A 25,704-nucleotide genomic window follows, 5' to 3' on the forward strand; every position below is an offset into this window, starting at 1 on the left:
CAAAAGGGAGACTCACAAAAGCTGAAACCCTGGATCTGTAGGCAACACTAGTTGTAGGCAATTTAACAGGTCAGAGGCTTGTTTCCTTAGGAATCCTTACTGCTTCTACCATCATGGAAGGGATCTTGTACATCTGGTAAGTTTCAGAAACTTCCTGAACTTTTGTGTTGTCTTCTTTCTGAGTCTTTAGGATCTTCCTGAGTCTTTATGAGCTTTCTTCCACAATTGAGCCAACTGTAGGAAATTGCTATATAAATTCCTACTAGGCACCACCTTTAAAATGTTCTATCATCTACCAATAACTCTATATAAGTGAACAAGCCTTTGACACATAGTCTATTGGGAGACATTTAAGATTCGAACTAAGGCACTGTGGTACACTGCATGACATTCAAATGTGTGTGCCCATAAGTAAAGTTTTAATGGCACACAGCTGCATCCATTCTCTTATGTATTGTTGATGGTTACTCATGTGCCATAACAGCAATGTTGAGAAGTGTGATCTTGCTCATGTGCCACACTCTTGGATACCAATCATCTTTATAGACATAACTGGCCAAACGTAGGAAAGAATGTCAAAACTGTCATGAGATCAGATCCTCAAGTTCTGAATCTTTTGGATGATTCTAGCAATAGAATGACTATATGGACAAACAAACCCTAAAACTCTCATGTTCGTAAGAAAATTGTAGGCTTTCCCTCAGAAAATTATCTGTGCTCTTATAATCTCCCTCTTAGATGTCTGGAATTCCAGCTTTTGTGAGACTCACACATGATGGTGTGGGCTTTTTCTGATGCAGCTCTTTTAAAATCAATAGTCACTTAGAATGCCTCACGTAACCCTTACAGAAAAAAAAATCCTAGAGGAAGGTTGGACAGAGATCTCCATTTCTAGATGTGGAAACTGGGGCGCATACATAGTAAGTAAGCAAGATAATGTGCTGAGCTTAATACAAACCTCAGTACACAGCTTTCCCTCTCCTGGCATTCTAATAGGCAAACATCTAGAAGGAGCAAGAAGAGGATGGAAATATCTTCCGATTAAAGAACAGTTTTTCCTCTCCCCCAACCCCCATACCTACTCTTGCCATCTCCTTACATATTCAGAACTGTCTCCCTAAGCAGCCATCAGGGACCTTCAGTAGCTCTAGAGGGGAGCCCCCACACTAACATTTATAATGATGTGTCTTAAGTTGCAAGATGGACTATAGAAGTGACATCCCCCAAATAAAAAAAAAAAAAAGCCACTGGGAAATTCCTTTACCAGTAAGAATGGTACTGCACCTGGTCCTCAAGCTTTAGACATACAGTTAGCATCTACCCTCCTGTCCTGAGGCAAACAGCCTCATTCACATCTGTCTAAATAGGATTTATAAGTTGTTGACATTTGCTTCGGGTAGGGCAATTTAACTGACCTCCACAATGTCCCTTAATTAGAAAAGTCTAAATCTGGTCACGAACAGGCACCTGCATAATCCATCAAGGTAGTCAAACAGGACAATTAATCAGGCTTTAAGAATGCAAAACAATGAGGGCAAAATCTCCTGTAGAATAGAGGGCAAACTACGAATGACCCACCCCCATAGCTCAATGAACAAGGCATATGGATAAAGTGTTCATCAAAAGTTTTAAGGTGTCCTGAAGGGGGGAGGGGGAGAACGTCTTTCTTCAGAACCAGACAACTCTGAAGTAAATGGAGCATAAAACCAACAGCAAAGAAACATAATAAAATCAAAAAGAATCACAGGCCATGTAGTCATTTAGCTGTGCTTTCTTATCCTGCACAGAAAGTAGTATCTCTTAGCTTAAGCTGCTGTGCAGTTGTGTAGTTAAGGAAAATAGTAAGAGAAGGAGAGAGAGAGAGAATCTAAATTCCAGGGCTGATAAGTTTGGGTATACAGGATGCAGGCTGAATAGCAGATCACCTAGAACAGGGCTGGCTTTTGGTCAATTTTTAAAACAGGAAGTTGACTTAGAAAATACAAGAGATGCAGATTTTTACTTTTTTAAATTTTTTTTTTAGGCTAGTAAGAACACATGCTGGAAGGGAAGCAGTCTTTACAGATAGATTCCTGGGAGCCCACCACTGGGACTCTCGAGGGGTCTCATTAAATGGAAACCACTTAGAAGCCAAACCTGCAGGGTGGTGGGAGTGCTCCTGAGCTCATTTAAAAGGGATACTAAGTAACTGGGCGGACAGAGGGAAATCAGCCAAGTCTGCGGTTCTAAAGCGGCCTCTTTAGTAAGCAGAAAATTGGTGTTTTGAAAGGCTATCCACTTCCCTTTCCAGCCATATGACATCCTCATGGGCTCCTGACTCTGCTTGTGTTTTGCAAGGAGCATCTTGGGAGAGGCGGAGATGCAGGAGGCTGTCTTCCAGCTCAGCAGCTGGTTCTCAGAACCAGCACATTCCCAGCACCACAGGCAGCACAGAGACCTGGACATGGCCTCCACCCAAGCCTGGGCGGTGGGATGTGTGCAGGGAGGACATGGGACACCAGAGTCTGAGAAAGTAGCCTTCAATGAAAAGCCATTGCAAGCTCCATCTGTACAGTGGTGAAGGGACACACAGTTGCCGGAGTTGTATGGACTTTTGACAGTAGTGTCTGGGACATACAGAGCAACAGGTACCCCCCCACACACACACACAAGACCCAAGCAGCAGGCCAGGGCTCTACATGAGAAGAGAAAAGTGGCCTTCTAAGTAATTTCATGCACCTTAGGTTTGCGTTACACCTTTCCTGGACACCTCCTAAGGTCAGGTTCTAGATCTCTGACCCAGTAGCTCTATGCCAGGGAACAGGAAATACCAAGCAGGTGCCGGAACTATGCTGCAGTCAACCAGGAAGCAAGTGCCTGCACATCTGTGTGAGGCTGACAAGGGAGCAATGTGCAGATTAGGATGTAGAAGGAGTCCTTTGGCTCTTAGCCATGAGGGTAGAGTGCTCAGGACCACTTTGTATCATGGCCACAAGTGCTGTCCTTTTTCACAATAGCTAAGGCCTTTCTTGTCCAAAAGGCTTATCTGTGTGTTAGTAACAATTACTCCTTCTTTTACTGTGTCTTAAAATGTCCCTTTAAATATGTAAGCTCTACTTACACAAAATTAACTAACATTGTGTTCATTTAACAAGTCTTTAGAGATGTGCACACTATCCACAGAACTATCAATAGAATCTCCTAAAGTGTTTGATAGACTACAACTGATTTTTCATGATTGCTTTAAAACACTGAATAGCAGAGAAAGTGTGTACTAACTATCACAAAATAATTTTGCTATGATTTTTCTTGAATTTGTTTCAAAAACCTTGGCTCTAATTCTTTCATCTTCATATTGACACTTACTCATTTTCTCCACTTCCTTTTCTTTTTTTTTTTTAATTTGATAAGCAATGCTGCCTAGGGTAACCTCAACCTCTTGATCCTCCTGCCTCAGCTTCCTGAGTAACTGATGTGTGTGTAGACCATGGCACCAACATGATTACTCTTATCTATAAGACTTATACTTTCTTGCAGTTGCAGTATTTGTTTGTGTGCCTAGCATGTTCCAGCCCAAAGAACACATGTTTTTGACTTACCAATCAGCTGATTCTGGACTTGGTCGGGTTGAGTTCTCTTGGCAATAACACTTCCTGCCCCAACCTCTGAAGATACTTTTTCCCACAAGGCTCCTCCCACTTTGCCACTTTTTCTTTTAAAAGTACACTGAGGTCTGCCGGGTCACTGTTTCGTGATTCAGCACCCTGCCATTATCCTACTCTTAGAAGCTTATGTCTACTGTGGACATCTTAACAACAAAAATCAAGGGGTCATTTAGAGGAAAGGACAAAGTTTGCCTGCTGTTTGGCCCAGCTGTATAGAACTGAGTTGACTTAATGTAGCATTAAGTTGTCTTTCTACCTGTATATTCTGTGATTGCTTGTACTGGTCAACTTTGTGTTGACTTTGGGGAAGTGTGTACTGGAGAAGGAACCCAGAGCCTTGTGTATGCCAGACAAGCTATACCCTTAGTCCATCTACTAGTTTTCTAGATGAGATCACTTGAAGTGATATAGCCATATATATATATATATATAATTTTTTTTTAATCAAGGCTGTCTGGCTCATTCACAACTCTTTGTCCTCACTCCTACTCATGTGCAAAGATAGAGGAAACTTCGTAGCTCTCTCTGGTCTGTCCATATGGATAAAAACATTCTGAATTCCAAATAACTGCGAATGAGGCTGCTTGCACACGCAGTGCTTAGGGGGTGACCCAGTTTCCTTCCCATCTCTGTTGTCACTCAAAGACGCCTGCTAAGTAATTCCTCCAGACGGAACCATGAGACATGAGATCTCAGAGATATCAGAATAGCAGTGACGCATTTCATCCAGCACCAGCAACTTCCGAGTGCCACTGACGCCACTGGCCACAATCAGCGAAGGAGAAGACACTGCAGAGTTCTTCCTGACTGGTACTCTTCGTCTCTAAGCAGGCATTGCAGGTCCTGCTAGAATGCCAGAAGTACACAGGTGGAGGACATTGGTCTATTTCATCATAGTTGTGGTGGATAAGAGGGAAACACCCCTGCATGGGATTTGGGGAGGAGGGGGTCTGAACAGCTCTTGGAGATCAGCTCAGTGTCTCCAGAGGCAGAATTGTAGGTTTGGGCAGTCTGTGTCTGTGGCTCCTGGTGAAACATTGGGGTGTGGGAAAGTTGTCACTTGATGAAGAATTTCCCCCAAAGTGGAATTTTTCAGAAAGGGTTAGCCCCCTACCAGGCCCTCTGATAAGCAAACCAGAGGCTCTTTAATGGACTGGAGTAAGGCCAGGCCCTGTTGAACCTTGGGTTTTCAATCTAACTCCCCTTGCTTAAAAGGGGAACCCCTGGCCTTTCTGGGTCAGAAAGGCAGCATGTTCTCTCTGTGTCACTGAGCCAATCATTGGAAGAACACAACAGGACCATCCTGGGCAAGCTCAGCTTCCTCTTCAAGCAGAAACCACACAGAGAACTCACCCAGTTTCAGATCAGAGCTACCACATAAACCAAGACCATACCAGTGTCTCCAAAGAGCAAAATTTCCTCTTTCCAAGTAGTCCCTCTTGTAAAACAATTTGCCCAGGTCCTTCATTGCCCAAGACCCTAGAAAAGTAAGAGGCTTTACAGCTGTAAACAACCTACAGGACTCAACTCTAATTGAGAGGAACAACAATTTTATTAAGGTACTATAATTGTGCATTTTACATCCACAATTTCTGTGCTATTTCCCCATTTATCCGTGAGAGACACATTCTAAGACCGAAAGTAGACAGTTGAAATCATGAAGTGCTGACCTTCTGTATCCGTGGCTTTTTCTATACACACATGCCTCTGACAAAGTCTAATTTATAAATAGGCCCAGTTAAAAGTGACAATCAGCAACTAATAATGAAGTAATTTAACAACATACCCTAATTTCATTGCCGCTAGCACTACTCTTGCCCTTTAGGGCCATTGCAAAGTAGGATAAGGGTCATCTGAACGCAAAGCACTCCAGTCCTGTGGCAACCAATCTGATAACTGAGATGGCTATGAAGTGATGGATCCGTGAGTCCCTTCTGCTGAGTGGGTGTGCTGGACACAGGTGGGACCAGGTGGAACGGCACGGAGTTCATGGTGCTGCTTGGAATAGTTTACAATTTACAGTGGAGAAATGCTTTCCTCCTGGAATTCTCTATTTTAATATTATGGGTTCATGATGGGAACAAGTTGTAAAACATAAAACTGCAGATATCGAGCAGTTTTTCATAGATTATCAGAAGGAGGGGAAGTGCTTGTGTAGAGCAAGGGATGCATCTTCTGTGACAGGAACCTCCTCTGGGAACCTAACAACTTAAAGTAAACACACACTGTGTCAGAGGAGATATGTGAAAGTTATTACAGTGGCTTGGACCCTGGAGCCTGAAAGTGTGACATCAGAGCCTGCTTCTTCTGGTCTTTTCTCCATTTGTGGGAAAGCTAGCCAACCTCAGCCATCAGACAAATACCCAAAGCTTCCTCCACCACCCACTCCATCGTGACATCGCCTTGGATCTGAATCACGGGGTAAAAGGTGTTCTAAGGGGAGACTAAGTTTTAGCCAGACCCACACTGAGCTTGTTTGAAACCCAAGCAGAGTAGAGTGAGCCAGAAGTCATTTTCCACTGGCAGAAATGACTTATGCACCTCACATTTGGATTAAATTTGGGCTAAATTAAAGGGTGTTTGTGTATATAAATAAGTGTTGGTGTTTTCGGAACGTACCTGAGGAGAAAGCTGTCAGTCGCTCTTGATTTATTTGATCCAGCGGTTTAACAGAGCACAGCTGGCAGGCAAGGATCCAGGGTCCTACCGAAACTGTGCTTGAGAAATCAGAACCAGTAATCAGAAAGATGGCTCCTGTGTGTGCTATCTGATGGCCAGCTTTCAGGTACAGTGCTCATTTTTAAACTCTGTTTTATTTGGGGTTCCTAAAGGCCTCTCCTTTCCAATCCCCAACCCCAGGTAGAAGAGAAAAAGTTAGTGGGGAGAAGGGACACAGAACCCTTTACTTCTCCCAGCTGTTTGGGGTTGATGGGTTCTTTTAAGGCTATACCAATCTCTGTCAACAGCAAATGCAGCAGGCAGTCTCCTCCAAGCCTCTGCCACCTCTCCGTCTGTCTGCTCCTAACCACCACACTGTCCATGTCTGTTCTCTTCAAACTGCCACTCACCAACGCCACCACTGCTTGCCACCTTTTCTCTTTCTGGGCTCTCATATTTATATCCTCAGAGCTCTAGATCACACCTCTTTCCATGCCTCATGAGGAAAGTCATTACCAGCTGTCAAAGGCCATGCTCCCCATGAGACAGTTATCAGCTGTGGGCCAACTAAAGCCCAGCTAAAATCCCACGTTTGGGATTAAAACAAAAACATACTTACATAACATAACTGGGTTTTACAAAGAAACCAAAACTTCCATTCCATTCCGGAGACTTGCTTCCTGGGGTAGTAAGCCTCAAGAAAGATGGCAAGAGCTTGAGGGAGAGCTAGGCAATCATAGCTGTTCTCCTGCTAAGCCATGGTATATATTTCACCTCTATCAGAGGAGGGAGAGCTACAGTCAGAAATACGAGTGCCATCCACTGGCCATGTTATGAGTGAAACCATGAATTCTGACCTATTCGTCGTCCAGATAATGTGACGTGATGCGTTTCCCACATGAGCGGAGGTAGCAGTGAGCCTCAGTTGCCAGTCAGAGCAGTTACAAAGGGAACTACCCTCTGCTCTATACTCTGTTGCTAAGTCTAGGTGTTGAAGGTTGGGAATATTATGTGCCTTTTCAACTTCTGTCGAGTTTATAAGGCTGCAGCCCCATCGTAAAAAGGTGTGTGCCTGTAACTAAGGAGAAGGCTAATTGTGATTTACAATGTGAAACCCTAGGTGCTCACCTTATCCCCAATGGGACACCCACCTTATCTCCATCTCATAGCTATGTAGAACAGTGAGGTCTGTGACGTCTTATTTCCTTATTTTTCAAAAGAAACCAAGACCTAACCATTTACTTATGGAAAACAGCCTCTTTTTTTTAGCACAATGAGAATCAACAGTACACACCTGAGAGCCGCAAACACTGAGGGCCACCATGCAGCCTCTGCTAGAGAGGGAAGGGTTCCTACACTACTTCCTCCTTGTACCCCTCCCAACTTCGAGGTCTGTGCAGTGTCTCTGAGAACACCTTGAGGTCAGTTTGACCATCCCATCACCCTTCATGTCAAGCAAGCTTCCACATGAATCCTCGAAGGGATCCAAGCCTAAAATAGTTACTCATTCCCTTGTTCAGTTAGCAGCAGTCACACCAGCCCAACAGCGAAGCCTTCAGGTCGATCTAATTCATGCTAGCTCCCCCACAACTGAATAGCTGGAGTGACTAGTTAAATTTAATACTAACTTGACCTAAATCTATTTAAAATGCTTCTTGATAGTTACAAATGTTATTAAAATATTTTTTCTTTTTTTAATTAATTTTTTTTTTTTTACAATTTCATACATGTATAATATATTCTGGTCACACTCAACCACTGTTTCTTACTTCTGCCAATTCCCACCAAATCTCTCTCCTCCCACTAAATCCCCATCCTATTTTCACATCTTTTTGGTTTTGTTTCATAACCTACCAGGTTTAACCAGAGTCACCCTCATAGGCACAGCTGTGAAGCTATCCACCAGAGCATGGTTAACTCAACAATAGCTACCATTTCTGACAACAATCACTTCCTCTTCCAGCAGCCTACAACTGCTAGTTGCTCCGCTGGGTGAGGCTGAGTCCTGAGCTCATCCCCCAACTACAACTGAATGTTCATAGGCTCAGTATTGTGCAGACCTTATGTAGGCAAACACAGGTGTGAGTTCATGAATGTTGGAAGAACCTTGACATCCCATAAGACAGCATTTCCAGTTGGCAAAACAAAAGTAGTAGGTTTATTCCCTGGTGCCTAGGACATCCCCAGCCATAGGCCTTTGGGTAGGCCCCCAGTACCAGGAATTCTCTCCTGTGGAAGGGGCCTTTGAATCAAGCAGAAGTCCGTTGGCTTACTCCATAATCACTCCACTACTGCACCATTTTATCTGAAAAGCTGAAATATATGTATATATGTATGTATATATATATATATATATATATATATATATAATTTTCTTTAAAAGAATAAAAAGTAAGAAAGCAACCATAAATTATTCTAGAGATGAAACCACATCTGATTACTTTAGAACAAAATGCACAGCCTGTACTCAATATAAACTAGAAGGATTGGCTCGAATATTGCTGATGTTAAAGGTTTCTCTGGAAGTGGTTGCTAAAACAATGCAGTGAGTACAAATTTATTTAAGAAATGGTCCCTAAGAAACCCCAGGATGAGGATGAAGAACTCAGACATGAAAGAAAATAAAGCCAATCCAAGAGGCCGCTGCAAGAAATGAATCTTAATTCACACTAAGTACTCAGGAAGAGCCTGTGGGTAATACCTCAAAATGTCACATCCAAACTGGAAGAGCTGTTCCCAGAGGTGTTAGTTCTCAGCACTTCCACCTTCGCTACGTTAAGGGGACAGATGTACTCCTACAGCAAGAGATGTATAAGCAGAAAGTCCTACGAGTCTGAAGGAACACATCTTTGGTGGCATTAAATAAACTATGCGCTTTAGTTTACTCAAGCTACTAAAACAAAACACCTAAGATTGGGTTTATGTGCGAGAGAATTTTCACATTCAGTTATAATTTATTTATTCAACCAGTCATGGGCTTCTTTCTGTGGAATGGGCATGAAACTGATCAGAGATCAATTGGTTACCCCCCCATCAGTCATGCCAACACCGTACCAATAGGCGTATGTTTGTTTTATTCAATTATATTGGTTAAATAGATAGTGCCTAAGAATCCAAAGTAACGGTAAATTTCACATCTGATGAGAGCTTTATTTCAGTTTCATAGATGCTGCCTTCCGGTTTTGCCCTTGCAGTAGAAGGGACATACAAGTTTCCTTGGGCATCTTTCATAAAGTAACAATGAATCTCAATCATGAAGGACAATGGTAAAACAGAGATTGACATCCTTCACCAAAAAGATAATCTATATGGGGAAGCTGTACAGAATGGTCAGTTTCCTGAAATCTAGCTTGCTGAATGATATCTGATAAAAGGGGTGCCAGGATACTGGAGTTTTGAGTGCCCTCAGAGAACCAGTCACCTTCCATGTACTAGAAGTGAGGTGTTCATGACTGTGCAGTAGTTTCCAAGCAAGCGACCTGCACCGTGTAAAACATAAAGTTGACCCTTCATGAAGATACAGCCTTCTAAGTGCAGTAAGCCATAAATTTATTTTTTATTTTTTATTAAATATTTTTATTTTAATTTTTATTAATTACACTTTATTCACTTTGGTATCCCCCCCATAAACCCCACCCTCCTCCCCTCCCAATTCTACCCTTCCTCCCCTTCTCCACGCATGCCCTTCCCCATGTCTGTTGATAGGGGAGGTCTTCTTCTCCTTCCTTCTGAGCCTAGTCTATCAGGTCTCATCAGGAATGGCTGCATTGTCTTCTTCTGTGGCTGCTCCCCCCTCAGGGGGAGGTGATCAAAGAGTAGGCCAAATTACTATGGAACCCACTTGGACACTGAACTGCCATGGACTATGTCTGTGCAGGGGTTCCAGATTATCTCCGTGAATGGTCCTTGGTTGGACTATCAGTCTCAGAAAAGATCCCTGTGCCCAGATTTTTTGGTGTTGTTGCTCTCCTTGTGGAGCTCCTGTCCTCTCCAGATCTTACTATTTCCCTCTTCTTTCATAAGATTCCCTGCACTCTGCCCAAAGTTTGGCCATAAGTCTCAGCATCTACTTTGATACCCTGCAGGGTAGAGCCTTTCAGACGCCCTCTGTGGCAGGCTCTTGTCCTGTTCCCTGTTTTCTCCTTCTTCTGATGTCCATCCTCTTTGCCTTTCTGAATGGGGATTGAGCATTTTAGCCAGCGCCCTCCTTCTTGATTAGTTTCTTTAAGTGTACAGATTTTAGTAGGTAAATGAGAAAAAAGAAAGTGCTACTAGACAGAGTTATGTCTAACTCTGCCAGGACACCAGGGAGAATGTCTGTTAGAGTGAGCAGCTCCAGATATGATAACATTCAGGCTTGGGCCCAAATATATATTCATTATCTATCTGATTCAGGAAATCTCGGGCCCAGAATTTAAAGTGGTTTTTGATTGGAAACATCTGGAGTATATTGGCAGAGAAACAAACACCCTCAGTTTATATTTCCCTGGCATGCTAAAGATTCCGTGAGCTCCAAGTCCAAAATATTAAAACAGAAGGAAATAAATCATAGTTGGCAGAGAACTCAAATGCAGGAGACATATTCTGAGAGATATTAGAATTTGGAAATACAGACACATAATATAAATAACAATATAAGTTTTCAAAGAATTAGAAGTGGGAATTTCAAGATATGAGAGAGGAAAAATACAATATCAATACTATCGGGAAGATTTGATAAAATAAAGCTCCTTGTCATGGAATATTTAATTGTTGAATTAAAGAATAACAGCTAAGTTTAAAAATAGCTGGAGAAATGTTATTGGAGTAGGTGAGAGGTGTATTACTCAATAGACACCATGAAAAAAAAATAAACGATGGAAAAATATAAACTACTGCAGAAGGAACTGAGGAAAATATTTCTAAGCAAAAATATTAGTTTTCTAGAACTCAGAGAGATGTGCATTTTCAGGTTCAGAACACACACAGTAATCCCCATATAGATTCACGAGAGGGATTCCATAGCCCACCAAAGGAAACCAAACTACCTAACAATAAATTACAACTGGGCTGAGAACAGGTTTATAAATAATGTTATCAACACCCCCAGAGAAGAAAAGAGCCACCAATCTAGACTTGTACATATAGTTCAATGCCTGTCGGAACGAGAGAGAATTAAAGTTTTTTTGGTACTGACCCTGGAAGCTGGTTCTGAGGGGGCGATGAGTAGTGATAAGTAAAAGTTGACCAAATTAATCCACATTTTAAAAAATACCCAAGAATGCCAGATTGCCTTTTTAAAATGGGCAATCTATCTTCTAAAGAAATCTATCTAAGCTACAACTCTGCAATGGGCATTGTATTTAATGGCAGAACATAGAACTTAAAAGCTTTTTGTTTACACTAAAAAAAGCACAGCAAAAATGTCCACCATCTCCTCTGTTCAACATTCCCCTGAAGGCCCCAGGAGAATAGTGAGACAAAATATATTTAAGGATTTGAGAGGTAAACAAATCATACAAAAATTATATAATGTGCATCCAATATGACCGTCCACATGGAAAAACCTACTCAACAAATTACTCCAGTGAGTGAGAGATGAATCCACAGTTTCTCTGGAGACTTATTGCACTCCTTCAGGAGGCAGCTAGCATGTGCCACCCAAGGTAATAGTTTCTCAGCTGTAGACTGTTATTGTGTATACAGACTACAGCTGACCCCTCTTCTCTTGATGTGTGTGTGTGGACTACTCAAGCTGTCATCCTTATAAGCTACTGTGAACATCAATTTTTCATTTCATTTTGTTGTTGTTGTTTTATTTTGAGGCAGGGCCTTGTATAGCCCAAGTCTACCTGAAACTTGCCATGTAGCCCAGGCTTTCTTCAAACTTGTGTTCCTCTACCCCTGTCTCTGTCTCCCACGCTCTGGGTGAAAGTCCATATTTATGTCTGTTATGTCAGAAAATGCTTGGTGAAGCAGATGTTTGCTTTCTCCACTCCTTCGAAGCAGAAGCTGAGACAAAGGTATTTAACTACAGTGACAACGAAGACTTGTCTAGTGATGTTTCTGTACATATTAACAGTTTCTAAGTTGTGCCCTGAAAACACATGAACAGATGGCAAGAGAAGGCTGAACAAATGGTTAAGGAGAAAACAGAACATGGTCCAGCTTCTTGCAACTTATCCAAGTTCATCCCCAACCCATCCTGTGTGATTAACTCGGTAGGGGGTCCAAAAGAAAGGTCTGGCTAGAGACTGCAGTCACCCAACAGCCCACAGTTCTCATTGGTTCATCTGAGGCCCGATTTACCGGCTTCTTTTCTATGGCAGCTTTCTATCTTTCCATGTAATCCTTCATATATATTTTTAGCAGAACCATTTTTTTTAATCCTCTAAAGAGGAAGAGAGCAAATAGCAATAGGACTTGTTGATCGGCGAGGCAGAGAAATGAGCCTTCTACTTGGTTAAGAATTAGTTTTGCTGGCACAGAAGCACGGCCTCCGGCAACTGTTCTTTTCCTCCTCCAGCCTGGACTTGCAGGATCTTGTAATCCTCTACCACTCCTGCCCCTGGGACCCTGTTCTCCATGCACTTTGAGCCAGCAAAAGATGCAATCAGCAAGAATAGTTTCCCAGGGAAGCATCTCTCCTCCGTGAAAAGAACACAGCTCTCTCAGCCAGGCATCTGGTGGATTCAGTCTGACTCATTTTCATTGAGGTAAGAGATACAGAAAGAATCCGTTTCCCCTGATTTCAGTTCACGATATCCTGAGAGGCGTTCCCAGTGGACATCTTTAACTCCTCTGGAAAGCTGCACTGTAGCTGTAGGAAGCTAAAGCTGGGCATCCACACCTGGGAGATAATGGGCTTTTATATGCTTTGGATACCTGCTGCTGTGATCTTCCTTGATTCCATTGCCTCTTGGTAGAGACACTCTTCTCTTAAATCAAAGGCAGTCATGCTCACAAGCATCATTTTCACTGGCCCTCTGAGACATGCTAACCTAGAAAAGGAGCCTCTCACTATGAGTCATCTCCATCAGTGGGACTGTTTCCTGAAGAAAAAAAAAAAGTGTAAATTGATCTTTTTCCTCCTATGAGTCGCCTGGGGATTGGAGGCAGCAGTGGACAATTCATTACTGGACATATAGAAAGAACAGAAAACACATCAGCCTGGTCCCGTGATCGAAAGCATTTGGGAAACACATAATAACAATTAACACTCAGGCTTTAGACCTCGGAGTGCGGCCAGAATTGTGTCGGGGCCCTGAATAGAGCCTCAGGAAGAGAGGAGACAGCTAAGCACGGATGCCAGCTGTCGTGGCATCCTTGTTCTGTGCCCTGTGGTGTTAGCAGTTCCACTCCTGCGGCACCAGTGGCTTCCCAGAGGCAGTCTTGTGGCTGGCTCTTCCAGAGCTGAGTGGGCATGCAAGTATTCAAGCATGCCTTAGACCGAAAGGCTCCTGTAATTTCTCCCTAGGGAGCTTTCTGCTCTAGTAAGAGTTTCTTCCAAGTAGACTGCCAACTGGATCCCTCCTAGAAGGGGAACTTCAAATGCACTGCCACATGGAATGGACCTGGGCAGTGTCTAAGGGAATTGAACACACTCCTGTCATATGACCCAGAATTCCCACTTGTGAGCATTTATTCCAGAGAAAGAAAAACCACAAAGCAAAATCCAGGATGTGAGTTGATGATAGACTTACCAGTACTGGACAAAAAGTGGCCATATGTCATAGCCTGCAGAACTCCTGTGGAGGAAATTCTGGGAACTTTGTGGTCCTTGTGTGTTGTAGGCCATTGTCCTCTTAGCATGACAGCCATAACCCTCTTCATCAGAATAGCTCTGGACTAGTTTCAAGATCAAGTTGACCCTCAAGATCAAGCTCACTGACATTCTTTCATAAGAGGAGAGGTTGAGGAGGGTCAGTAGATACTCATGTGAGGTTCAAGCCATTACTTTCCTACTCATCCTCCTAGCTTATGTAATTCTGCCTAAGATGCATGTGATTTCATGGTCTTGGGAAGTGATAGAGTACACAGCATGGAAAGCCAGCTAAAGGTGGTACTCTGAGCAGCTATAAAGAAGTCATCATCCATGCAGGAGTTGGATTTTTTTGGTAATGTGGGTTGCTTTGGGGTCACCTTTGGGTTTCCTTTGGGGTCACCAATGCTCCTGTAAGTAACCTTGTAAGTAAGGCATGCTTCTGTAAGTAAGCTCAATAAACTAATTAATTCATCAAGTGAAACTCCGATGAAATCACACAGAAGTCTGTCCTTGGTGCCCTACCATGCCTAAGCTCACACCACAGTGAGTGTCTGTGATGGCTGCTATTGGTTGTCAACTTGACTACGTCTGGAATGAACTACAGTTCAGAAATGGAGATCACACCTGTGAGATTTTGTGGGGTGTTTGTTTGTTTGTTTGCTTGCTTGCTTGATATGAAATGGGTGAATCCCCTTCTAACCCAGAACTTTGAGGCAGGAACATACACATTTTTGATCCATATCTTGAGGTGAAAAAGTATACCTTTAATCTGGGCCATACCTTCTGCTGGAAGTCTATATAAGGACATAAAAGAAGGAAACTTTTGCTCTTTGCCTGCCTGTTCTTGCCTTGCTAGTACATATTTTTTTTAGTGGCATTGGAGCCTACTTCTTGAGGATTCCAGTATATACAGAAGACCAGCTAAGACATCCAGCTTTGTGGACTGAGCAACTACTAGATTCTTGGGCTTTCTGTTTACACTCAGCCATTGTTGGATTAGTGGGGCTACAGCCTGTAAGTCGTTCATCTATGTGATTTGTCTACAAGATTGTACACCAAAAAGATGAGCAAAAAGGCCCAGATGGCTTAAAACAGCGGTTTGCAAATGAAATAGCTCTGAGGGCTGCCTCAGTGCTGAGGTAGCATCCAGACAGAACGGCTGAATGGGACTCAGACATTGGCATATTCACGATGTTGCTCCCTTGGTGGCCATCTTTGGTGGGAAAGAGCATTCTGAACCGGAGTCATGTCCAATGAAGTTTTATTTCGTTTCCTCCTTTTAGAGAATATGTTCTAGAACCCTCCAGTGGGTGTGAAACAATGGAGAATTCTGAATTCGGTGTACACGTATTTCATCCTTCACAGATCTTAGTCATCTCGGCACATGATTTGTTTTCTGTGTTAAAAATGCCCGTCTTTTAACGTAGAAGTCCTCTAAAGTTTCTCTATGGTACTTCTGAATTTTTGCAATAATTTTCACATTATTGCTCTTGTGCTTTGAGGCCACTATTAAGTCAAATAAGGATGACTTGAACACACTACAATCCTAAGACAGTAGTTTTCATAACTAAGATAGGTCCTAAGTGGTGGCTTGTGTATACAATGTAGATACAGCAGACAAAGAGGCAGTTCACCTCCCAAAGGGAATGTGTTGAGATTCCATCACAAGCTCAATGGCACAATTTTGAAAATTACCTATTGTACATGTCGGGGCATCTTCCACTCAATAATTTTGGACAATAATTAATCATAAGTAATGACACCCGCTGGCAACAAAACTACAGGAGAGGGACCACTGTATTATAAAACAGACCATCTCCTCCTCTGCTGAGGGAAGACAAACTTCAGTGAGTCTGAGGCCAAAACAGCTATATGTATTGCTCTACTTTTCTGCCATGAAAAGGCTGCTATGAATTATACTTATTATTAATGAATTTCGTTTCTTTTTACAATTGAAGCTAGTGAAAGTTCCAGAATTTTCCATCAGCAACCCAAACGCACCTTCACACTCAAAAGCACACTGGCCACCATTACCAAACAGCCTGCACAGCACTGAACTTTTTAAGCCCTCGTCTTACTTACAATACACACTGATGGTGTTCATGTGCTTTTATTATATTTAATGCAAAGATTCATGTCTAAGCATCTGAACATTTCATCGGAAAACACAAGCAACTGCACTGGATATACAACTTTGAATGAGACACTGGGAGAAGAGACTTGAATGGGAATAGAACTACTATTAATTGAAAGTGAACCACTGGGACCTTGCTGTGCTAGTCTCTAATAAGGAGATTTGACAAGTGGGAAAAAGAAAAGATCAGGAAAACACAGATAGAATATATCTGCCCACGTTAGACTCACTTCTTATCCTGTAGTAAATTGAAAGGAGGAGAAGGGGAGGAGGGTACAGACAAGACAGTCGCTTTACAAACAGAAAAGATGAAAGTTGGCTTTGAGTTTCTGTGGATGAATTCTAGCAACGGTGTCTCACACAAGCCTTATACCATCATCAGTGATGAACCTATAATGACCCTTGAATGATATCTTATGAATTGATACAAGAAGATCAAGACCTCAGTCAAGGCCACCACACAAGAAAGGGAACTTTCAACACACACTAGATTTTAACCATAAACAGAAGCACAAGCTTGGAGAATTGGTAAGCAGCCAGCCTAAAAGACAATGTCTAAATAAGGTCTGTTTGTTATTATCTGGAGAAAGAATGTTCAAAGATGCAGAGGAATATCTGCTACATCTGACCTTGGGCTACTGGCTGTTCAAGCACACCCAGAAACTCTATCTCAAGCACTAAAGTAACTATTTCCATTGTTGTCAAGAAAAGTTAATGTACTCGAAGCTTCCCAGAGAGCTAAATTGGCAAAAGAGATTGCTATCATGGGCCTCCCAGCCAGGCCTCGCATGTAATTGCCAGCACCTATCCAAGTCAGGGTTGGAAATAAAAAACTCCATTGCCTAACAACTTCTGCTCTTGTCAAATTACATGACTTTCTTGTCCTTTGGTTTACACACCCAACCAACTTGGACATGTCCATGAACACAGACATGAGTTATCTGAACATGAATAAATAAAACACGGTTCCTACCCTGACACAGTTACACTCTGGAAGCAGGTGTGTCCAACTTCAGGACATTGCAACAAAATTCATATCGAAGAATGGCATAATTGAGCTACAAATAAATAAATAAATAAATAAATAAATAAATAAATATTTTTTTAAAATTCACCAAAAAATTCAGTAATGCTTAAATAAATGTATGAGCATTTATTGAGCCACTCGCAGAACTATCCAGAGCCATAAGGAAGAAAGATAGAGCCTTAACTTCTACACTGAATAAGGATGATAAAGGTGTGATATACAATAGGCTGTGGGAAATTAAAGGACGGACAAACTAGGGATACTGAGGGAAAGGAAAAGATGAGAAAGAGGGGAGAGAGAGAACAGAGCAGGAAGTACAGAAGCTTAAAGCTGGCTTTAGATACAAGCTTGAAGAAAGTTGGTGGAGGTGAGGTAGGTAGGGTACTACCCCTTTTCATGGTGACTTTTTAATGAGGACTTCTCCCCTGTAAGAAAAAAATTGGCCAAGTTCCATCAGTGTTTTAAATCTAAGCAATAGGACGAGAGGTCAGGGCAGGTCACACCTACACAAACACACACACATACACACACACATACACAACTATAAGAGTTAGTGTGATGGGTTAGCTTTAATGTCAATTTGCCACACCTTTGAATCACCTAACGGAAAAGTCTCTATTGAGGAATAATCTAGATTAGCCTAACCTGTTTGTGAGAGATTGCCTTGGTTGGTTGCTGGCTAGTTTTAAGTCAGCTTGACACAAGCTAGAGTCACTGGAGAAGAGGGAGCCTTAACTGATAAAATGCCTCAATAAGAGCATTTTATAGGCAGGTGTAGAGCATTTTTTTAAATTAGTGATTGATGTGGGAAGGCCCTGCCCACTGTGGGTGAGGCCACCTCTGGGCTAGTGGTCCTGGGTTCTATAAGCAGGCTGAGTAAGCATCAAAGCAAGCCAGTAAGCAGCACCCCTCCATGGCCTCCGAGTCGCCTCCTGCCTCCAATTCCTTCCAAGTTCCTGTCCTGGTTTCCTTTGATGATGAACTGTGATCATGGAAGTGTGAGCCAAATAAAGCCTTTCCTCCCCAAATTGCCTTGGTCATGCTGTTTCATCATAATAGTAACCCAAACTAAGACAATTGTCAACTGACTCACCCCACTGGCTGGCATAATTCCATGAGCTAAACCCTGAATTGTATGAGAGTTAAGAAAGCTAGCTTCACAGGAAGTAAATCAGTGAGGATCCATTATGCTCTTTCTGCTCTTGGTTGTAGATGAGATGTGACAAGGTGTTGAGTTTCTGCCTTGACTTCTCCTTAGTGATGGACTAGAATCTGGAGTTGCAAACCAAATAAACCCTTTTCCTCTCCTCTCTTTTCCCCTTCTCTCTTGTCCTCTCCTTTTCTCTCCTCTCCTAAATTGCTTTTGGTCAGTGTCTTTACTACAGTGACAGAATGAAACTAGAAAACATTGAGTGAGTTCTGTAGACTCAAGTTACCCAGCAGGAAACAGAGGCTACAGAGACTCCACAGACTCCAGGAATTGGTGATATACATCCATTGGTTTTCCTGAGACAGTCAACCAGCAATTTAGACGGGTGCCCTCACCCCTCACCATCCTCACCTAAAGAATTGCATCCAAAATCATTTTTATTTCTTCCCATTTGAAAGTTCCATATTCCCCAAACTGGCCAGAAAGGGCTAAAGTGAAGTTGTTGACTTCTGGGACACCACCTTAGTCAATCTAGCCCAGGAGCTCTCATTAAATACCAGCTCAAGGACAAAGAAAAAGCATTCAAAAAGACTATCTCTTGTAGTCCCTAAAAGTGTTTGCTTCCTTCCTGGCTCCTCAGTACAGGATGAGGAGGAGACCTTTGTCACTGGCCCAATGGCTTGGGAACAACAACTCTCACAAAACTTTCCATTATCTTGTTCTTATTTTAAAAATTCAAAGCTAGATGATCTGAGTTGCTTGAGTCACGGACCCAGTACAAATTCTCCTATCCCCAAACACTTCTCTTACCGTATAAGGAGAACTACTTAGAAAATGTAAGCCCATCTCTTTTTTTGTAGGTGGTCCTTCATGTGTTTGTATCAGTTGGGTCTATGGTGATAGAGAAAGTAATTCTTTTTTAATTTTTTATTTAACTTTGAAATATATATATATATATATATAATGAAATATGATTACATTTACATCCTCCAACTTTCCCCATATCCTCCCAATTTGCACCTTAATGTGTGCACTGCTCACATATGCATGTATGTGCGCCATCCATGGGAGCATGGGAAACCTACCAGTGCAGTCACCAAAACTCAATAAAGAATGATTCTCCCTCCTTCAACAACTACCTGTGGTAGCAGTTCCTTTATTTGGGTGGAGCCTAGAGAGCATCTCGCCATCTCTGCCTCGATTTGAGTAAGCCTGATCTTGTATAGACCTTGTGGTGGTAACTACGGCTGCTGTGAGTTCATAAATGCAGCAGCCATGTCATGTCTAGAAGACAGCAGGTCACAACATTCCTCCTCACACTCGGAATCCTGACATTCTTTACGCTTCCTCCTGATGTTCCCTGAGCCTTGTGCTGGTGGGGTTAATACAGATGTCCCATTCAGAGCTGAGCATTCTTATTCTCAGCACTTCGACCAGTTATGCATCTGTTCATTGCCTTCTGTTCACCTCAAAATGGAGCTCTCTGGGTTGAGAGTAGCTCAGGTCCATGGGGGTAAGCATAACTATTTAGAAGACAATTTTGACAGCATTAATATTTAGTAAAATGCTAAGAACTGGCTCTAGATCAAGGCCCATGAGCTCCCCATCCACTTCCTTGTCAAATGGCTTTTGACAAGGAAGCCAGGACCAAGCATGCTCCCCTGTAGAGCACCCTTCATATCCAATCAGAAAGTAGATAGTTACCTCATAACAGTCATGTGACTATACACCAGTAAACACAACCTACCTGGCAGGTCAGTATTACAGTCTACAGTCCAGGTAAGATACTAATTGTCTTTTCTCCCTATCAGCCTTTATAGCACCTCTCAGGACTATGAAAGCTAGCCAGCAGGAAGAATGTTCCCTGGTCAGTTTGGCACTGATTTCTCTGTCTTGCAGCCAGAATGTGTGATATCATTAGCAATAGTGTCCTATATGCAATTATAATGGACAATTAGGAAAATGGCGATATAGTCTGTGCTGTTTGGGAGGCCTCTGGGGCTTCCCTGATCAATCATTCCTAAGGAAGTTTTCCTTACCACATACTGAAATTTACTCTTTCTGGAGGAACATTGTCCACCAAGGCTGGGTAGTTCTGCAGGAACTTTCATTGAAGGCTTGTATTTTGAAGTTATTTTAGTAGTGGTTTCTATGAGGCTTTTCCACACATCTTTAGTCTTTTGGTTAACCTGTCCACTATCCCTCCTCTCTCTCACCACCACCCCCATCCCTGCTTAATGCTTTAACCCTCAGTATTTCCCCTTTTTCTCTTTTAGTGTGTGTTCTACTCTCTCTCCACTTATTTCTTTAATTTGGGCTGTGAGATAGTAGAGGAGGGTGCACATGGCTCTTCGTGCCCCCTTCCTTTGGGTTAATCCTACCTTTCACCCCTCTTTTTCGCCGTGCTCCCACATCTTCCCCATACAAGTCTTTCTGCCCCATGACTCCACCTCACTACTTCTGATTCATCTACAATCCCCTATTCCCACTCTCTTAATTGTCCCTGCAAAGGTCCCTGTCTAAAAGAAAGTAATCCCTTAAGTCGATGACCCTCCACTAGGGCTAAGTCAGTACCCAGGGGTGGGTGGCCTCCAGCAGTACTATGACATCATGGATTGTACAGAGATGCTTTTCTCACATGGATAGCAACTGAAGATATGATTGCCAACCTGTGGTGCACAGAAGATTACATGAGACTAAGTGGCAATAATCATGAGGTTGGGCTAGTTTCGCTTTAAGGTGCTCAATGACATTATTCCAAATATCCCACCCCCCAGTATTTTTCCTCCAACAGTTACTGAGGAGCTAATATAATATTAAGACATGACATCTCTGGCTCTGGGAACTCATGTCCAGTAGAGGTATGGCATGCTAAGTGCCCAGATGGAAACGTAAGAAAGTATGGGGTATTAGTATGAGGGTGGGATTGAAGGAAATGATCCCACTTTTTTCCTAGAGACTACATAGTTTTCCTGTAGACTTCATAGTTACAGTCAAAGACTTCACTCTTGCATAAAAACTTGAGCAAATTGCCAGGGAAGCTCAGAAAATCCCTAAGTACATTAAAAATAATCTTCCTGTTTCCGTATACATTTCCTTGGAGAGTGAAGACAAACAATATACTGATTCCTTTGTGACTTTGTTTCTTATTAAAATTATTTTTCTAATACCAGGAAAAGGCTTTATTTCTTTCTCCTTTTAGTTTATCCCGTGTATGGCTTTAAAATATTGATAAACACACCCTGGAATTCTGTAACAGCTAACTGAGCAATACATACCTTTCTCATTTTGCCTCGGATGGCAACTTAAATTGATGCACAATTTTGAGGGTGCATTATCCTATTCTGTTGTTAGGTGCCTCTGTTTTCTTCAATACTGAGTGCTAATCGTGTAATTGCCTCCTTCATCCCCACCACTGTTTACCAATCTGAAAAAAAAAAAAATCCTGAGACAGCATGAAAACATTTAGGAGGAAGCCAAATGTGCATAAAAAAAAGAAGAGGAGGGACATTTTCCCTGAGAAAATTAGGGAGCAAACCAATCAGAGGGACAGCAAAAGTTAGATTTGCCAGGCTGAAGTTGTCACTTCTATCACAGGCCTCAGAGGCAAAATGGTGCATCTTTCAAGTCAGTATTTGGATGGCAATGACACTGTCTGCATCATCGCCTAGAAACTCACAGCGGAAAGCAGGAATAAGACAGAACTGCTCAGTGCCATATACCTGCACACACAGTATCCCAGGCAGTCTTGAAAATGAAATTAACGTGCATATTTTAGGATTTAGTTATTCATTACAATGCATAATACTTACTAAGCAGCAATGTGGTTTTGTTTGTGCTTTTGTTAATGCTGAGTTTACATCTTGCCTTGGGCACTTTCCGTGCTGGGATCTAGGGAAATTAATACAACCTTTCTGAGTCTATATGCTCCAATCTGAGCAGCGGTTCTCAACCCGTGGGCTTTGACCAGCGGAAAACATGCATTTCTGATGGTCTTAAGAACTCCCAAGCATAAATTTATTTTCCCTGCTACCTCATAACTGTAATTTTGCTACTGAGCAGTATCTCAGTTTCGAAGGCCATTGGAAATATGTGTTTTGTGATGGTCACAACCCACAGGTTGGAAAATGCTGCTAACAGAGGAAGTAATAACTAATCAATTAACTTCCATATAAATAATTTAATAGGTAATATGTTAATTGACCAAATGGAAAATTAAGACAAACTAAAAGAGTAAAATGACAGTGAATAAGAGCTGCCTCTTTAAGGGCTGGGGCAGCTGAGGGCAAAAGTCTGAGGGATGAAAACCTGGACGCTTGGAAGGCAGATTTTGTGGTCTGGGACAGGAGAAGAGTAACCACTTCTGAGGTGCTATATTGCAGAGGTCTGAGAGCCCACAGAGCTGAGCCTGGCTAGTTCCAGGAAGGCACAAGGACAGCATGTATCAGAACCAAGCACCACTGGGAAGTGATGAGAAGCAAGCCAAGCCCCTGGCTCCAGCTTCCGTTTCCCTCTGGCCCCCGACTGCAGACAGCAGGGGAATGACTTCCGATAGGCAGCCTCACAAAGCTAAGTACCAAGGCTGGAGTTGGAGCTGAGATGTAGATAGCTTAACAGATGGCCCATACTCATATTCATCACGCGCGTGTCGGATGGGCTGAGGAACGGGTAGTCTGAAGACGTGGGCTGAAAATTCTTATAAGGTTCTCCGCTCAAGATGGCCCTCCTCCCATAGGCCCAGTCGTGTCTGACGTACTCTTCAAACTGTGTAAATATGTCTAGTCATCCTTCGGTATCCATGAGGAACCCATTTCAGGACCCTCTTCCATATATCCGTACAAGCTTATGTTCTTGATCTAAAATCAAGCAGAATGAGAAAGGCAGGTGGGAAGCAGAATAGAAAAGGAAATGAAAAATAAACAACACAAAGTTCCTGCCTTATGTCTAAGTTTACGTTAGGTGCTATGAGGTTAAGGTGCAGCGCAAATTAGGAAGTAATACAGTTGGGTTTCCATGTCCACAGGTGCCACATCCTCAGATTCAGCCAAAAACAGATCTAAAGTATCTGAGTATGAGTCTACATACTGAGCATGTGCAGCCTTCTTCCTGTGTTTCTTGAATAAGTCATTTTAACAATGATTCACTGTGTTCACCTTGTATCACATGACTGTGTCACAGTTAGAACTATTGGAAGTCTCCTAGAAATGATCTAAAGTATCTGTGATGGGAGGGGAATGGAAACATAATTTATCAGGTAAAAGGATTTGCACAGAACTCACTTTGGTTCCCAGCACCCACATGGCAGGTCACAGCTGTCTGTAAACTCCAGTTGTAGAAGATCCAACTCTCTTTTCTTGCCTCCACAGGTACCCACGTGGTACACATACATACATGTAGGCTTCTTTATACTCTTTATTCTGCTTCGTAAGGTGCTATTTGAATACGCAAAAATTACATGTGAAATGCATTATCTTTAGCCCTGACTGTTTGGCATAATGCCTTGCACAAAGCAGACTATTGGTTGGGGGTCGGGGGTGTTGAATGAAACGGGATGATATCAGATAAAGCAGAATTGTAAAGGTGTGTTTTAACTGAGTATGTTCATCTGCTCCTGTCAGCAAGATTAAGGTCAGGGGCTAAAAGAACTTAAGCAACAATGAAAATAATGTACATACTGCACTTGGCATCTGTCACTGAGGCCCTGTTGTCAGAGTGAACCCAACGGTGACTGACTGTGAGGAGCTGGTGAAATGTTATAGGCGTTTTTTAAGTGTTGGGCGCTTTAGCAAGTCCTGCAAAAGTCATTAGTGCGAATTTGCCCGTGAGTCTGCGGTGTACTCTTGACTAATCGCTCCGTGTCCTCTTTGGCAGATCCCTTACAGGACTTTGGCCTTTCCATTGACCAGTGTTCCAAACAGATCCAACCATATATCAACATAAGATTTGGCATCATTCTGAGTAAGTAGATGTGATTTTCGTGACATGAAGCATAGCAGAGCCTCCTCCTCTGCACACACAAGGACTCAGGGTGACTGGCAGAGCGGGCTGCACCATGATTCCAGCCTTCATCTCTCACAGCCACGCTAGTTACTCCCTGGTGGCTGTGGAGTGCTGTGCTTTTGCATTAAAGAGACCCCAGGTGTGCATTTCAAAACTGTCAGCCCCTGGTCACGAGACAGTAAAAAAGAAATGATTGTCTTGATGTTACACAGACAAGAGGCTCGCTTATGACCTCTGCCACAAACAAGCCTGCTCTACCCACCATACAGCCTAGGCTGTTACTCATATTAGTTTGCCTCCCAAACAGCTAATGGAAGTTCTTACAAATTGGCAAAAATAAAAAGTAAAAAGAGCCAAATATTTCTTTGCACCCCAGGTTGTGAGACCATACAAGTCCTGGCAGTCTCTTGGCTGGCCATGCCATTACAGTAAACCAGTATTTGTGTCATAGCTACTAGAGTGTCCCCTTTTCTAGATGACCAGTTTTCTCAAAACAGAGCAGAATCATTCAGTAAACTGAGCATCTAGAATCATTCCAGAGAAATGGAAGAAATATTCTCAAAGGCCAGAAACTCTCAGGTGACTGTGTCTTTCTAGAACTCTGTATGCTCTCTGGACTCACGGCATCTGGAGAAATACTATGGGCAGGGAAACCAAGAGGGAAAGAGAAATGGGTGAAAGAAAAACAGGAATGGGAAAGGGGCAGAAAGAAATGGATGCTGCCAGCAGAGCTTGCTGGAATTTCCTGGAGAGACGTGTAGTATCTACCAGGCAACAGTAACAGGAATATGCAGACCCGGTCATGCCCTGCTACTGTCATGGGGGATAAATAACACTATGAAACTAAGGAACTCTAAAAGCCACACTTGTACGCATTCCACTAATTAGGCAGAGCACTGAGCATCAAGAGGGAAGGGTAGCCAATGATCTGCCTTACCCCAAACAGGTAAAGCTTAAGCTAGAATCGCTGCTCTGTCAAGAAGAGAAATGCCCCATACCCCACGTACAGCAGGCTGAAGGCTGTGAAGGTCTTTTACTTGGTGCTGTTGAGCTTTGAGCGGCCTCCCTGCTGGAAAACACACAGTGCTGAAGTTGCTCTTCTCTTTAGGAGAGGACATCAGAAAGCTGTTTCTGGACATAGCTCTCGTCGCAAAAGGCTCTTCTATTCTGAATTTCTCCTACCCCCTCTGTGAGGAGGACCAGCCCAAGTTCTCATTCTGTGGAAGAAGAAAAGGAGGTAAGCTTTACTGACTGCTTGCGCTTGACACCAGGGTCCCAGTGGACAGAGCCCCGGCTCCCCTACTCACCTATGGGCAACCCACATGTCACTCATCAGCACCTGTTGCA

The 25,704-nt window shown here is 42.7% G+C and overlaps 1 protein-coding gene across 1 annotated transcript in view; it reads left to right on the forward strand.

Annotated features, from left to right (window-relative positions):
• Positions 1–25,704, forward strand: part of Ly86 (lymphocyte antigen 86) — a 65,087-nt gene that overhangs the window by 5,131 nt on the left and 34,252 nt on the right. The window contains exons 2-3 of the mRNA XM_055595220.1: positions 24,229–24,315; positions 25,466–25,594. Coding sequence (XP_055451195.1) covers positions 24,229–24,315; positions 25,466–25,594 — 216 coding nt within the window. The remainder of the gene's footprint in view (positions 1–24,228; positions 24,316–25,465; positions 25,595–25,704) is intronic.

This window comes from Psammomys obesus, unplaced genomic scaffold (assembly GCF_907164565.1).
Source record: "Psammomys obesus unplaced genomic scaffold, mPsaObe1.curated_primary_1811, whole genome shotgun sequence".
NCBI lineage: Eukaryota > Metazoa > Chordata > Mammalia > Rodentia > Muridae > Psammomys > Psammomys obesus.